Here is a 15,690-nt window from a genome sequence, read left to right as displayed (position 1 = left end):
GGCGCTACGCGCCGGTTTTTCTAACATTATTTAGATATTTTGATACATAATTTAAATATATGGTTCTGTTGTTAATATACATTTTATGTTATTTTATAAATTTAAAACATATTTCATGGTATTTTAGAAAATAAACTATTTATCGAACATATTTTAATTTTATTATCTTGTCAGCATAATTGAATTTTTAAAAATAAAACAATGTCTAATTATATGCATGATAATCAATAAATATTTACATAAGAGTATTTTTTTTTACTTTTATATTAAAATATGTTACATTTGAATTTTTTTGTAATAATTAGATATGTTTTATATTTTAAGAGATGTACACATTGGTAATTGACAGCAACATCTCATTTGTCTTAAATTTATTATTTTAAAATTAGAAAGTGGATTTATTTATCAAACTAAATTTCTAATGGAGCCCAAACCAAGCAAATATTATTACGATATTATAGTCACGTACTTAAGTGAACTATTATCATTTAAACTAAATTTTTAGTCGCAGAGCTATATGTTTTGATACATTTTTACTATTTTTTTCAGATAGATTTTAATTTAGTTTTTCTATTTTTATATTGAATATTTACTTATTGTTTATTTTTTCTTATTTTGTATATTTACGTATTCCAATTTTTTTTGCTTTTATATCAAATAATAATATTACGATATACGTTTAATGTAATACTTTTTTTTTATATAGTATGTTTACTTATTATTTATTTTTTCATATTTTATATTTACTTATTCTAAATATTGCGATAAATGTTTAATGTAATATTTATAAGGGTTTGGTCCGTACTTCGCGCGGATAATTTTTATATTTTTAAATTTTTATTTTGAAATATTTGGTTATATATATCTATAAATTATTATTTTCTTGATTGGTTGTTTTTACTTTATCATTCTTTTTGATTTTAAATGTTTGGTGTTAAGATATTCTAACATTCGTCTTGTTGCCAATAAGCAAATCTCTTAGGTAAGTGTTGAGTAATTTTAATGATGATATGTTTTATTTATATGTGTAGGATAAATCTTTATACATATTGTTTTTTGATTTTAAGTCATTTACTTTTATTTCCTTATATTTTCATTGTCATTTTAATTTTAAATTACATCTATTTTTAAAAAATACCTTTAATCTCATGTTTAAATCGTGAAAATGATTTTTTCATCTTTTCCATTTTATAATGTTTATTATTATTTATTTATTTATTTAGTTATATTTTTCACCATTTATTTTGATTTTATGTAAATTATATGTTGTGTTTTCTCAGTATAAATTATAGTATGATTAAAAGAGAGAAAAAAACTCTTAGATTCACTTGTTTTTTTTTCTTTTTGGCTGATCTTACTTTGATAAAAAGTTGAAAACAATGACTTTGTTTGCTTTTCAATAAATTTGTTCCTGAATCTATTTAAATTACTAACATTTTTACATGTTTTTATGCACACATCGGTTTATACCACAATCCCAAAAGACTAAGAATAATTATTTTTGCTGGATGATTAGATTTTCATACGTAATCCAAATAACATACATATTTCAAATTTAAATGCTTTTTTTTTTGGTTTTGGAAGACGATAGATGTATAAATTTACATGCTCTTGCTTCCTACAACTTGAAAAGATAAAGGCACAAACTAAAAAAAACGCTAAGTGTTCTCCACTATGTTGGAATGCTCAATCTTTTTGTAAGGGTAAAGGTATAACGTTATTGCCGTCCATGTCGTTGCTCCAGAGATATCTTTGCTGGATCTTTTGTATTTCATGTGACTACTTATAAGTTCTCCAGCTGAAATTGCTGACATTAGAGATAACTCTCAGGCCAAAACTGCTCATGCCACTATCATCGCTACTCTCCTTGAGACTCAAGGCTTGAGTTCATCCCCATCGATTCCATGGCCGTTCTTTTAACACCTAGCAGGTTTAAGTAAATCGATTAATACGAAAACTTTGTTCCTTCTCTCATTGTCCCAACCTGAGAATGTAAACCATGATAAATAAATATGTCAAGTCAAATTCAAGAACTTAAGAGAGAGATTTAATCAATTACGTCAATAGATGGTGTAGTGATAGATAATTGTATATCTTTCCCATTAATGGCTTCATCATTGTGCTGCCTTGAGAGCTCTCCATGTTTTGAGCTGGATCTTGGCAAGTGGCTATCAATATATCAAACACTATCTTGCTGGCGTGAGTGTTGAATCCACCAATAGAGAGCCTGCAACAGCATAGACGGTGAGGTTCTTGAGCATATTGAGCTCCACCAATACAGCCATACTTGTTTTCACTTTTACTAATATGCTCAAAACACTTTGGATTGATTACTAAGTTTACTAAATGTCCACTCAATTCGTTTTAGAAACAACAGTCTAATCATATATATAAATACCATCATATCACAGATTGTGTAGGAAGAAGAAGTCGATCGAGTATATCTGGTGAGTTTCCTTTCACGATCTCTCCTCTGATTACTGTCTTTCAAAATACTGATTTGCCGCGTCGCTTGATCCAGTTCACTGCAGCAGGTAGTCCGAGAAGAAGTTACCGGACCAATAAATCTAGAGTGTTTTAGTCTCACGATGGCTCTAAGCTATAAGAAATTTCTGGTGAGTTCCTCACCTATGATTTCCCGTTCCAGAGATTCCGATCACATCCATGTATGGGAAATCATAGGTGAGGAACTCAATAACATTATGCACACCTTTGGTTACCATGTTCATCCCCATAGCACCACCAGTGTTACAACTGAACCTTACATAGGCTTTTTCCCTGCGATGTACAGTGTACACTTTTAGCCTCTCGTAAATCTACTTGACATGCATCCACAAAATCTTTATTTCATCAGAAAAAAGTTTTAATCTTGAATCAAACCACTCCACAAACATGAAGAAAGTATACATCTTGGTTGTTGAAAACGACAGCCAAAAGTTCACATCATATGTGAAATTTTTGGATTGAGAACACCAATTAGATAAATTTGGGAAGCAAAGATTGAGGCTGCAAAATTTTATGCTTCAAAAATACTCTGGCTAGCTAGGCATTCATTGTCGAAAGAGAAGTGTTTCCCGAGGTTTTTTTCAAAAAAATTTTACCTACAATTAGATATGAGGAAATTAAGGAAAATGGTATGATGATGCTGTATTATATGGCAGTTGTAAACATACGGTTGTACTGAGACCAAGGACACTAACCTATTTGTGAAAAACTATATAACATAAGCGTCAAGCTAACCTATTTGTCAACTCAGATTGTAATCATAACACGTTGTATTCCCTGAGTTTCATTGTTAAAGGTGATCTTGATGCCACAAACAACACCAAAAACGTCTGCAGAAAACATGTGTGAATTGAAGACATAATTAAGCTCTAAATCTTATATATTAAAACAGAAGTCACAATCTTGATTCATGTGTGATTTTTTTTTAAATGGACCTAATAGACTTATTCCTAGAAAGTCATGTTACATTTAATTTCTAATCTTATCATTTAAATTTTGGCCCTAAAATTTTTTTTTATTGGACTATCAATAATTGGATTTAAACAATAGATGATCCATTGGATTTATAGATAGTATAAATTAAATAGATATAATTTAATGTTGTAATACTATACCTCCCCATATGTTAATTATTTAAATATTTGTTGATGTTAAATTTTAAAATTATAAAGATTTTTTTAAATAAAAAAAATTATAATTAATCGTTACTACCTTAAACCAATGAAAAAAATTTAAAACTATATAGTTTATTTTAAAAACTAAACAAAAACTAAATGTTTAATTATTTACTCGATAATATAAATCTATGAATCGGAAATTTTAATTTTTTAAAAACTTTCTAAATTTGTGAAATGTTACACTATCTTTGAATATGACAATAAAACAATATGTTACTAATCTTTATATATATAGTTACGATTTTAATAATGAAATAATAATCCAAAATATATATATAAAAGAAGATACAAATACATGTGAAAGTTAGAAACAATCTATTCAATGAAAAAAATATACCGCAAAATTATTATGTTTTAAAAATTGATAGACACATATATATTATAATATATACCAATTTAGAATTGAAAAAAAATGCTTATATAAAAATAAATGAAAACAAAAATCTGCGCGGTTGCGCGGATCGAGATCTAGTTTCAGCTTAAAGTTAGAGCTTAAGAAAAGCATGAGTAGCTAAACATATCTTGCAAATCCACGTAGTATTAGTAGTAAATTCTCTTTTCCCTCGGCATGAGCTTGAAAGTGTTGAGTCTATGATCCCCAATAGACGTTGGACCAAAGTTGACTGAAAATATTAGTGCTATAGTCAGATGGCATACCTCGAATAGATGAATCAAAAAATTTAAAACTGAGTAAAAAAGAGAAAATTCTCAGTAATGTTACCTTCTCATCCAGAAAAACCATGTCCAAATCCATAAACTCTTTCTTCATAAAAAAAAAAAACTGGAGTTTAGTACTCGCCATAGGTGGAAGCTGTGGTTCTGGGTTTTGTCAAGTTTTTGATTCTAAGACGGTTTGAGGATTTGCTAGACATCGATACATCACATATATAGTCCTTGAATTGGTAGGGTAATGAATAATATTGCATATAGATGTTTAATGTAATATTTCTATTTTATAAATTGTATATTTTTTTTATAGTTTAGTAAAATAGTAAATTGCCACGTGGCATCTTCTGAGAGAAGTTTTTTTGGCTGATGTGGACGTTCTATGTAGCCTCAAAAGGTCCCTTTTATTAGTAGAGATTAAAAAGTTTAATAAAACTAAAAATTTTACAAATGTTTTAATTTTTTTTATAAAAATAAGACATTATAAGACATTTTTTTATAAAGTTTATTTAACGTTTTTATTAAAAACTTTTAAAAACTTTTATTTTTATAAAGTTTACAAAGTTTATTTTTATTAAAAAACGTTTTAAAATTTTTTATTTTTTATTTTTTTATAAACATTTTTAAAACGTTAAAATTAAAAATTTTAATTTTACTATACAATTTAATTAAAAGTATAAAACCTTTTTTAAAAAAAGCTTATTTAAAAGTTTAACAAAAAAATAAAAGTGCAAACACGTTTTAAGGAAGTTAGAATATTACTAGGCCTGGGATTTTTATCCATAACCGAATACCCGAACCGGAACCGACCCGAAATGGACCGGTTCGGTTCGGTTTCGGTTCTAGGCAATTTATCCGATGGGTATTAGTGTTAATTATCCATGGGTATCGGTTCGGTTCCGGTTTTTACCCGAAACCGAACGGGTACCCGTTTAACCCGAATTCTATGCTTAAAAAACATAGATTTGTATCTTTCGAGGGTTGAACCCGGGTTGGATAGGCAAAGCAACAACTGCAATACCACTAGACTAGTTCAACTTCGTTGTATTTAATACATATTACTAATATATATACGATTTAAAAAACTGGTATATAATTATTTCATTTTGTAAATATTTATATAATTCACCTAAGAAACGGGTACCCGGAACCGAACCGAAACCGGTAGTACCCGATCCGAAACCCGAACCGAAATTTACTAAGTACCCATTGGGTATAGAATTCATTTATCCGAAAAACCCGGACCCGATCGGATCTTATCCGAACCCGAACCGAATATCCGAAGTCCCAGCCCTAAATATTACAAATATTTTTTTGATATTTTTACAAGGCAAATCGACCTATACATGTTTTAGAAAAGTTAGAGTATTATAAATATTTTTAGAATATTTTCTAAACTGAAGTTTTTATAATTTTCACCAAAATTTCATAAACAGATTCTACCTCATGTAGCCATTTGAATATTGTCTAGATTTTACATTCATAGAATTTTAAAATACCTCATAAAAGTAGAATTTGCATTCGTAAAAATAATATCTAACTTTACAATTATTAGAATTTGCATTCCCAATATTTAGGAGTTTAATTAAAAGTAGATGGTTTGTTCTAGAAAAATAGATGAACATGTTTAATCTGGAATTCAATTTCTATTAACTCATTTTCTGTAGAAGACGAAATTTACTTTTAGTAGAATGTAATTAAAATTTTGTTTATCAAATTTTTCAACAAAAACAACAAATTACCAGTTTGTGCATATGAGTATTTTATCAAGAGATAATTGACGTCCATATACCCAGAGACAAACATAATACGCATTCTACCATGATGGTGACTAAAATAAATTCGTTTACAATTTTACCCATCTAGCCTATAACTCGATTCATGTGCACTGTCTGGTCAGTGTTAGTCTAGGGGTCAGAAAATCATGTCTTTATCCAACAAATAAACCAATTGATTTAACTCTTCTATTTTTTCTGGAAAAACGTAAACATTAGGCAAATAAATCATGTTAGTAATTCTAAAATATGTTTGTTTATTAGTCTCGATTCTAGTATACATTTTGCATACATGGTTTGTTACTTAATAAATTGGTAGATATATGATTTGCGAGTTGATACATTTTTTGATAAATTGTTTGTTATCTGATAAATTATTTTGTTACATGGTACATAGACTTGTTGTTATCTGATAAAATATTTGTTATCTGGTATATGTTATGTTACCTGCTACATAGACTTCTTATTATCTTATAAAATATTTGTTATCTGGCATATGTTATGTTACCTGATATATAAATTGGTATAAAAAAATTAATAGATTGTTTATTACTTGGTACATGTTATGGTAGCTGATATATAATTTGTTATATGATACATGTTATGTTAGATCATATATAACAATATATCTTAGCGGTTATAAGTTATATTAGTTGAAACATTTACGTGTTGTCGTTGTTGTTAGACAGTTTGGAAGATCCCCCAAATATATTCTTTTTTTCATATGCTCGTAATTTTTCTAAATTGAGATTAATAAAGAGAATGCGAAAGTATAGGATGAAAGAGAATGCGAAAGTATAGGATGAAAGAGAATATAAGAGGAAAGAAAGTGTAAGAATGTGTAAGAGGAAAGAGAGTGTAAGACTGTGTGAGAATGTGTAAGAATTTGAAAGAGGAAAGAGAGTGTGAAGAAAGGTAGTTTTGGAAATTCAAGGTAAGAAATGTAGAGAAATTTACACATATGTCAAATCATTGTATAGATTGCTAATTTTTACACCATTTATGTATATTGAGCTAATTCTCTCTTTTATCAATTGTTTTTATTTTTTATAATGTTTTGATTCATAAAACTATTTATTTCATTAGGTTTTAGAAATGGAAAGAGTAAAAAAGACAAAGAAAACGGATGAAAAAATTTTATACCAAAAAGACAACTATGCTATTTTTTGTTTCGTTTAGACAAATTCTAAATTAATTATTGGTTAAGTTAAACACCATCACATGTCCCATAGGAGGGGCGGAGCGGAGGAGAGGGTCTGTGAATGCGGTAGTCGGTAGATCTCTTGAAGACTCAGCTTTCAAAATGACAGTCGGTTTTATTGATACTAGGTGCGGAGCCCCGCACAAGCGTTGGGTTGTTGACAATGATTTATGTGATTTCCTATCAATCGGTGAGAGGCTGAGATTTTTAGAGAGAAACAGTTCCTTAGACGTCAAATTAATAGGGTTGCATGAAATGTTGGCGTTGCAGTAAGAAATGGGGTGAAATTACACGGACTTTTGAAACAGTTACGCAGTGTGTGTCGTGATTCGTCTGCCATGGTTGTATCCTGGGACTCCATATTTGTACAGTCTCGTCTTACTAACTGAGAAATTATTTAGAGTTAAGGAAATATATTATATCTCGACTCTATGTCCGTTTGCGAATACGATTTCTTATCGTTCTTGTATTCGTTTTTTACAATCGTCTATTTTCCTTAACATCGCTTTTATTATATCGTTTATGTCAGTCCGGTTTTCTGGCTTCTACAATCTTCCTATAGTCACACACGCTTGTAACGTTTGTTGTTTATCATGAGCTATTGCAAAAAGTAATAACCTGAAAAACTCGTTACTTATACTTTGAAATATGGCATGAGTGTGCTCTTATATACGCTACTACGTTTTGCTCTGTAGCACTACCGAAAAACGTTTATTGATATACGATTCATTGAAACCTTTTCTGGTTTTATTGAAACGATGTTTGCGATTTGCTATATGCTTATCCGTGAAACGTTTCTTTGTTCTTCTGTAAACGTGTTTGTGATTTCCTTTATAGCACTTCCCCAAAACGTTTCTTATTTATTTCATAACACTCTGCGGATTCTTTTCTAGCATTATCTCAAAACGTTTTTGATACATTCTTAAAACGTTATTAAAATGATTCGTTTCCACGAATGCTTATAAAGCGAGTTTGTGAAACAATCCAAAAGTATACACAAAACGGTTTCTTCGAACGTTTTTCTAAGCGAGTTTGCAAAACGTTTTTCTAGTCTGACATCGATATGATTTGGTTCAAACACCAAAAATGACCATTGATTTTAAACTATTATTTTCTTTAAAATAATATGTTATTTGTTGTTTGGAGTATTAATCCGTTTTCATGTTTTCTCTACAGAAAAATGACGAACGGTAACAACACCTCCGTTGACACCACCAATGTCACTTAGACTCCATTCAACGTTGCAGCAACTGATGCAACCATGACAACCGTTGGAGCCAACACATCATCAACCACTGCAGCAACAACAACAACTATTCGGTGTTAGTCTTTATCAGACAGGTTCAGTTTCAGGAACCACAAGTTGTCCGGTGGTAGTTCAAACTCCTCCGTCTGTACCTAGCGTGTTCACTCAAGGATTGATGCCATACAAGTTTGATGGCAAAGGCTTCAAAACGTGGCAGAAGAATATGTTGTTCTTCCTCACAACACTGAAGCTGTAAAAATTCATCCAGGAGGACAAGCCCCTTGTCCCTTACGGGATTGATGATGTGCACACTCTCGCAAGTGTTGACATATGTGTGCATTCCGACTTTTTCTGCAAAGGATACAACTTGGGCCGCCTCATTGACCCATTGTACCGAGTCTACTGTGAGATTCCCATTGCGAAAGAGCTGTGGAGATCCCTGGACAGGAAGTACATAGGTGAGGAAGTTGGCTGCCAGAAGTATGTGATTGCAAAGTTCCATGACTTCAAAATGGTGGATTCAAAACCCATCATGGATCAGGTGGAAGCGTTTTAGGTCATCTGCCATGAAATCGCTGCTGAAGGAATGTCCACCTGCTAGACATTCACAACTCTTAGTTTCATTGAAAAGCTTCCTCCTAGCTATGCGGATTTCAAGAGCTACTTGAAGCACAAGAAGAAGAAGATAGGGCTCGAGGAGCTCATCATGAGGCTTCAGATGGAATCCAAAAACCGAACAGATGACAAGGTCACTGCTAAGGAGCATAGTGTCAGAATCACCAAGAAGTTGAATAAATCTCATAGGAGTTAGGATGAAGAAGATGGGGCTCGAGGAGCTCATCATGAGACTTCAGATGGGATCCAGAAACTGAACTGCTGACAAAGTCACTGCTAAGGAGCATAGTGTCAACATGGCTGAGCACAAAGGCAAAGGAAATGCACACACCCATTCTCCTGCTAAGCCTTCCAAAACTGCTGCAGCCCTGAAGGCTTCTGGAAAAAACTTCAAGAACAAAGGCATTGAAATCAATGCGAATGTAGAGGAATTCAAGGGGAAGTGTCACTAGTGCTACAAAGTGGGACACAAGACTGCTGAGTGTCGCAGCAAGATCAGAGATGAGAAGCATCAAGCGAATCTCACTGAGGAGGATCTCGTTGCAATGTTTACTGAGGCCAACATGGTAGAAGGCAACAACCCAAAGGAATGGTGGTATGACACATGAGAGACCACCCACATTTGCACTTATAGGGCGATGTTCAGCACTTATCAGAAAAGCAAGACTCAGGAGAAGCTGTTCATGGAGAACATTGCAGTCTCCAAGATTGAAGGCCGCGGCAATGTGGTTCTGAAGATGACATCTGAACGTGAAGTCACTCTGACGAATGTGAAGCATGTGCCTGACATGAGGAAGAACTTGGTCTCGGGAACCTTGCTCAGTAAGAATGGATTCGCCACAAGTATTGAGGTGGACAAGCTCATGATTAAGAAGAATGGGATGTATTTGGGAAAGCGGTATGTTAAGGATGGACTTGTTAAGATGAATGTAATGACAGTCCCTCCGAAAGTTGTAGCTCCAAAAGTTTCAATGAATAAGAAAGAGCCAGTTGCTTATTTGGTTGAGTCTTTTAAAATATATGGCATGAAAGATTATGCCATGTAAACTACAAAACTATACAAAGATTAATGAATTTAAATCTAATTCCTAAATGCAAAACAATTAAACAAAAATGTGAAGTATGCGTAAAAGCTAAGCTCACAAAAACGCCATCGCCTCATAAACGCCATCACCTCATGTTGTAATAACTAATAAACCTCTAGATTTAATTCACACTGATTTATGTGATTTAAAATACATGCAAACTAGATGTGGTAAAAAGTACTTTGTGATCTTCATAGATGACTGCACAAAATATTGTTATGTATATTTACTACATAGCAAAGATGAAACCTTTGAAAAATTCAAAGAATTTAAACTCGAGGTCGAAAATCAGCTTAAAATAATTATTAAAGTAATTAGAAGCGACAAAAGAGGCGAGTATGATGGTCCATTTAATGCATTTTGAAAATAACATGGAATAATCTATCAAACTACAACTCCTTACTCACCAGAATCTAATGGAGTTGTTGAACGCAAAAATCGAACTCTAAAAGAGATGATGAATGCAATGTTGCAGGAATCTGGGTTACCCCAGAACATGTGGGGGGGGGGGAAGCGTTGTTTACCACTAATTATATCCTCAACAAAATTTCACACAAAGTAACTGGCAAAACTCCATATGAATTATGGAAAGGCAATTTACCTTTGTATAAATACGTTAAAGTGTGGGGGTGCTTGGCAAAAGTTGCGGTACCACCACCAAAAAGGGTCAGTGTTGGACCTAAAACTGTGGATTGCATCTTCATCGAATATGCATATAATAGTAGTGCATATCGATATCTTGTACATAAATATGAAATATCAAACATTCATGTCAATACAGTTATGAAATCAAGAAATGCATCTTTCTTCGAAAATATTTTTCCATGTAAGGAAAAACAATGTTCAAAACGAACTCGAGAAGAAAGAGACAACGACAAAGACTCAGAACTTGAGACAAATGTTGAGATTTCTATAAATGATATTTCAGAAAATGAAGAAAAAGATGAACTTCAAAGGAGCAAAAGAGCTCGAAAGGAAAAAACTTTTGGTAAAGATTTCCTAATGGCAGTTTTAGTAGAAAATGTTCCAAAAACTTTGGCAGAAGCCATGATTTCACCTGAAGCTCCATTTTGGAACGAAGCTGTCAGAAGTGAATTTGATTATATCATGCAAAATTATACATGGTACATAACAAATTTATCACCTGGCTGCAAAGCATTAGAAAATAGATGGATAATGACATGAAAACCTGGTGGAAAATACAAATCTAGGCTTGTAGTTCAAGGATTCCGACAAAAGGGAGGCTTTGACTATTTTGATACATATTCTCCAGTAACAGAATAACATCAATATGACTGATGATAGCAATCACAGCCTTAAGAGACCTAGAAATCCATCAAATGGATGTAAAACCCGCTTTTCTAAATGGTGATTTAGAAGAGGAAATTTACATGAAACAACCTGAGGGTTTTGTCGTTCCCGGACAGGAAGACAAAGTATGCCGACTTGTTAAGTCACTTTATGGGCTTAAACAAGCTCCTAAACAATGACACGAAAAATTTGACAATACAATGATGTCAAATGGTTTCAAACTAAATGAATGTGACAAATTCATATACTACAAAACTACCAAAAATCGTACGTTTTGCTATGTCTATATGTAGATGATATGCTCATTATTGGAAGTAATAAATACATTATCAATCAAACAAAGAACATGCTAAAAGGGAAATTTGAGATGAAAGACTTGGGATTAGTAGATGTTAGGCCTGGGCGTTCGGGTACCCGTTCGGGTTCGGGTCGGGTGATTCGGGTTTTTGGGTTTTCGGATGGAGAGGTGTAGAACCCGTTCGGGTTATTTAAGAGGTCGGGTCGGGTTCGGATTATTATGGATCGGGTTCGGTTATTTTCGGGTATAATTGAAACACCCAAATTGTATAAGACCTGATTTAAATAAAAAATATTCAAAAGCCTAAAACCTGAATCGATTGTTAAATAACAAAGTTCCAAACCAAAAACAAACATCCTAGCCGAAACAGAGTAATATATTGTGCAATAACAAACCAAATCCAAAACATCAACCAAACTTAAACAAAAATCATAGAGTTTTGAGTCTTCACCCGAAAACATGAATCAAAAACACCATGCAAACTTAAGAAACTTGAAAGCCATCTGTGACACCAAAAAGAGACAATTTTAAATATTAGTAGAGTAAACAAGCAAAAGAAATGCAACACACGTATAAAATTTATAACATGTTTTAGCTCTTACCTTGAACCAAATCTATATTAGCTTAGTCCTCTAGTCTCGTGGCTGTGATAGATGTTCATACTCTGTTCAAGTAATGCAAAAGTTAGTGTTAGCAAACATAAAAAAAAATCATAGCAATATACAAGAATTTTACAAACTTCTCTCCATAACAAGAAAGAATAAAAAATTGAAGGAGATACCTTCTGTAACGATTAATGGCTTGTTGTTATGACAGTTTCAACGGATACGAGGCACGCGAGAAAATGGCTCATGGGCTGCTTTCTGAACAGGTTTTTTGGCAGTCTCTGGCATTCCAAAAACATCCCAAAACCTCAAACTCTCGTCTCCTGCAGCTGAAGCAACGGTAGAGCCATCAGGACTCTGTGTCATATACAGAACTCTTGATGTATGGCCAGTGAGCTCAGCCATTTTCACCAAGGATGGGTACTTCCAAAGTGCAAGGTGGTTCTGAGAAAACCCATGTGAGCTAAGCAACTCTCTGTCATTCTTGCTCCACAACAAAGCACACACTTGGGATCCTGTGTCTACAGAGTTCAAGCAAGCTCCGGTGTGAGTGTTCCAGAACTTGATCGCCCCATCTGTTCCACCACCACCAGTTGCAAGCAAATTCGATTGGAAGGGGCACCAAGCAAGAGCTTTCACGGCAGAAGTATGTTCCTCAAGCCTGTGCAGCCATCTCGAAGACGCAGAAGAGAGATCCCATACGTGAACCACATTATCGTTGCCACCACTAGCAAGCTGCATTCCAGAACCTGACCACTTGAGTCCACAAATCTCTCCAGTGTGACCTCTGTAAGTTCCCACAACATGCGACCTGATCCTGACATCGTTGTTGACAATCTTCCCGTCCATTCCTCCGGTTGTGAGGATGTGATTGTTCCATGCAAGTGATCCTACTCTAGAGTGGTGGACACCGTTCAAAGTTCTTATCTTGCGGATGGATGAAGAATCCCAAAGCTGGACTTGAGAGTTGTTGAGGCCAAGTGCAACGTGGGAACCATCAGGTGCCCAGCTTATGCTTGTGATGGGTCCTTGGTCTTCCTCAATGGTCACGAACTCGGATACAGAGCCGGTAGAAGCATCCCAGAGGCAAAGAGTGTGGCCCAAGGCAATAGCTAAGACGTTACGAGAACCCCAGTCAAGCAAGTTGAGGTAGAAGTCGTCAAGAATGTTAGGAGCATCCAAGACTCTGCTACAAGACTGAGGAATGCGTCGGCGGCGAGGCTTTAGAGGTTGTTGGTGAAGAGAAGCAGAGTGATAATGAGAGTGGAGAGGAGGTTGAGGTTTGTTCCTGAAGGCGAGAATACGGGTGCGGTTGAGACCGAGCGTTTCAGCCAAACGCTTCCTGTAAGCCTCTTTGGAGGGTGAAAGCTCCCGCGCTTCTTTTTTTTGGCCGTCTCTTGCTTCGATTAGGGCTTCGGTGAGGGCGTGATGAGCAAAGTCGAAATCCATAGCTGATCTGTTCGGTATGAATCTGTCCAGATTTTCCTTGGGAATCTTCCGACCATGTTCCTTCCAGTTCATACCTGCATTCATTATTACCAAACACACAACACAATACCGATCGACGATAAAAAAACTGATTAACCAAAACCTAAAAAACCGCTTAACAAAGGCAAGAAACGGACAACACAACAGCGACCGGTGAACAAGTTTTCTAAAAATCTAAAACGAATTTACAAGATTATCTGAACAACAAAACGCAATTAGCAGAGCGAGCAAAAGAGATGCAAATATCAAATTCTCTAACAACCCTAAAACGAAATTGGCATAAACGTAATCGTAGCAGGAGAACAGAGCAAGCGAACGAGCAGGAGAGAGAGAGAAGCAACTATGTGAGAAATTGTGTGGGACTATTTCTGCTTCCAATTCTGTTATTTATAGACAGCCATCGATTTTCTTTCCCGAATCTATCTTTCCTTTTTTTTTTTAATCAGGTTCGAATCATCAACATCTCACGTTTCTAAGAAGGTGAGTTTGCGATTACTTGTTTTGATTCTCTTAACCCTAGATTTTTTAATCAGGTTCGGTACACCTTAGCTTTGGTTTTCCTTTTTTTGCTGGCATCTTAGCTTTGACACGTGCACTGATCTTGTCAACGATTAATGTCTTTTAATTGAATTTTAAAATTTTTATTAAAAAGGAAAAAATGTTTTAAAAACGTTAAAATTTAAAAGTTTATTTTTTATCAACAAGTTTAATAAAACTAAAAAATTTACAAACGTTTTATTTTTTATTTTTATAAAAATAAGACATTGTAAGACATTTTTTTATAAAGTTTATTTAACGTTTTTATCAAAAACTTTTATAAAATTTTATTTTTATAAAGTTTACAATGTTTATTTTTATTAAAAACGTTTTACAAAATTTATTTTTTATTTTTTTATAAACATTTTTAAAACGTTAAAATTAAAAATTTTAATTTTATTATACAGTTTAATTAAAAGTATAAAACTCTTTTAAAAAAAGTTTAGTTAAAAGTTCTAACAAAAAATAAAATTGCATACACGTTTAAAGGAATTTATAATATTACAAATATATATTTTTGATATTTTTACAAGGCAAATCGACCTATACATGTTTTAGAAAAGTTAGAGTATTAGAAATATTTTTAGAATATTTTCTAAACTGAAGTTTTCGTAATTTTCACCAAAATCAGTTTTTTTTTTTAATTCTTACATTGCACTTTCTACACTACGTAGAACCAAAACAAAAATCTAATAAACATATTCTATCTCATGTAGTCATTTGAATAGTGTCTAAATTTTACATTTATAAAATTTTAAAATACCTCATAAAAGTAGAAATTGCATTCGTAAAAAAATATCTAACTTTACAATTATTAGAATTTGCATTCCCAATATATAGGAGTTTAATTAAAAGTAGATTGTTTGTTCTACAAAAATAGATGAACTTTTTTAATCTGGAATTCAATTTCTACTTGTAAGAAATGTAGAGAAATTTACACATATGTCAAATCATTGTATAGATTGCTAATTTTTACACCATTTATGTATATTGAGCTAATTCTCTCTTTTATCAATTGTTTTTATTTTTTATAATTTTTTGATTCATAAAACTATTTATTTCATTAGGTTTTAGAAATGGAAATAGTAAATAAGACAAAAAATGGATAAAAAGGTTTTATACCAAAGAGACAACTATGCTGTTTTTTGTTTCGTTTAGACAAATTCCCAATTAATTATTG

General features: G+C 32.9%; 1 protein-coding gene across 1 annotated transcript; it reads right to left on the bottom strand.

Moving 5' to 3' along the window:
• Positions 1-12,638: 12,638 nt before the first annotated feature.
• On the bottom strand, positions 12,639-14,368 carry LOC106337640 (cell division cycle 20.2, cofactor of APC complex-like). The gene has a single exon (XM_013776761.1). It carries the CDS (start codon positions 14,016-14,018, stop codon positions 12,699-12,701), a length of 1,320 nt encoding a protein of 439 aa, XP_013632215.1. The 5' UTR covers positions 14,019-14,368; the 3' UTR covers positions 12,639-12,698.
• Between the last annotated feature and the right edge of the window lie 1,322 nt (positions 14,369-15,690).

This window comes from Brassica oleracea, chromosome C4 (assembly GCF_000695525.1).
Source record: "Brassica oleracea var. oleracea cultivar TO1000 chromosome C4, BOL, whole genome shotgun sequence".
Lineage (NCBI taxonomy): Eukaryota > Viridiplantae > Streptophyta > Magnoliopsida > Brassicales > Brassicaceae > Brassica > Brassica oleracea.
This window is presented reverse-complemented; position numbering and strand designations above follow the sequence as displayed.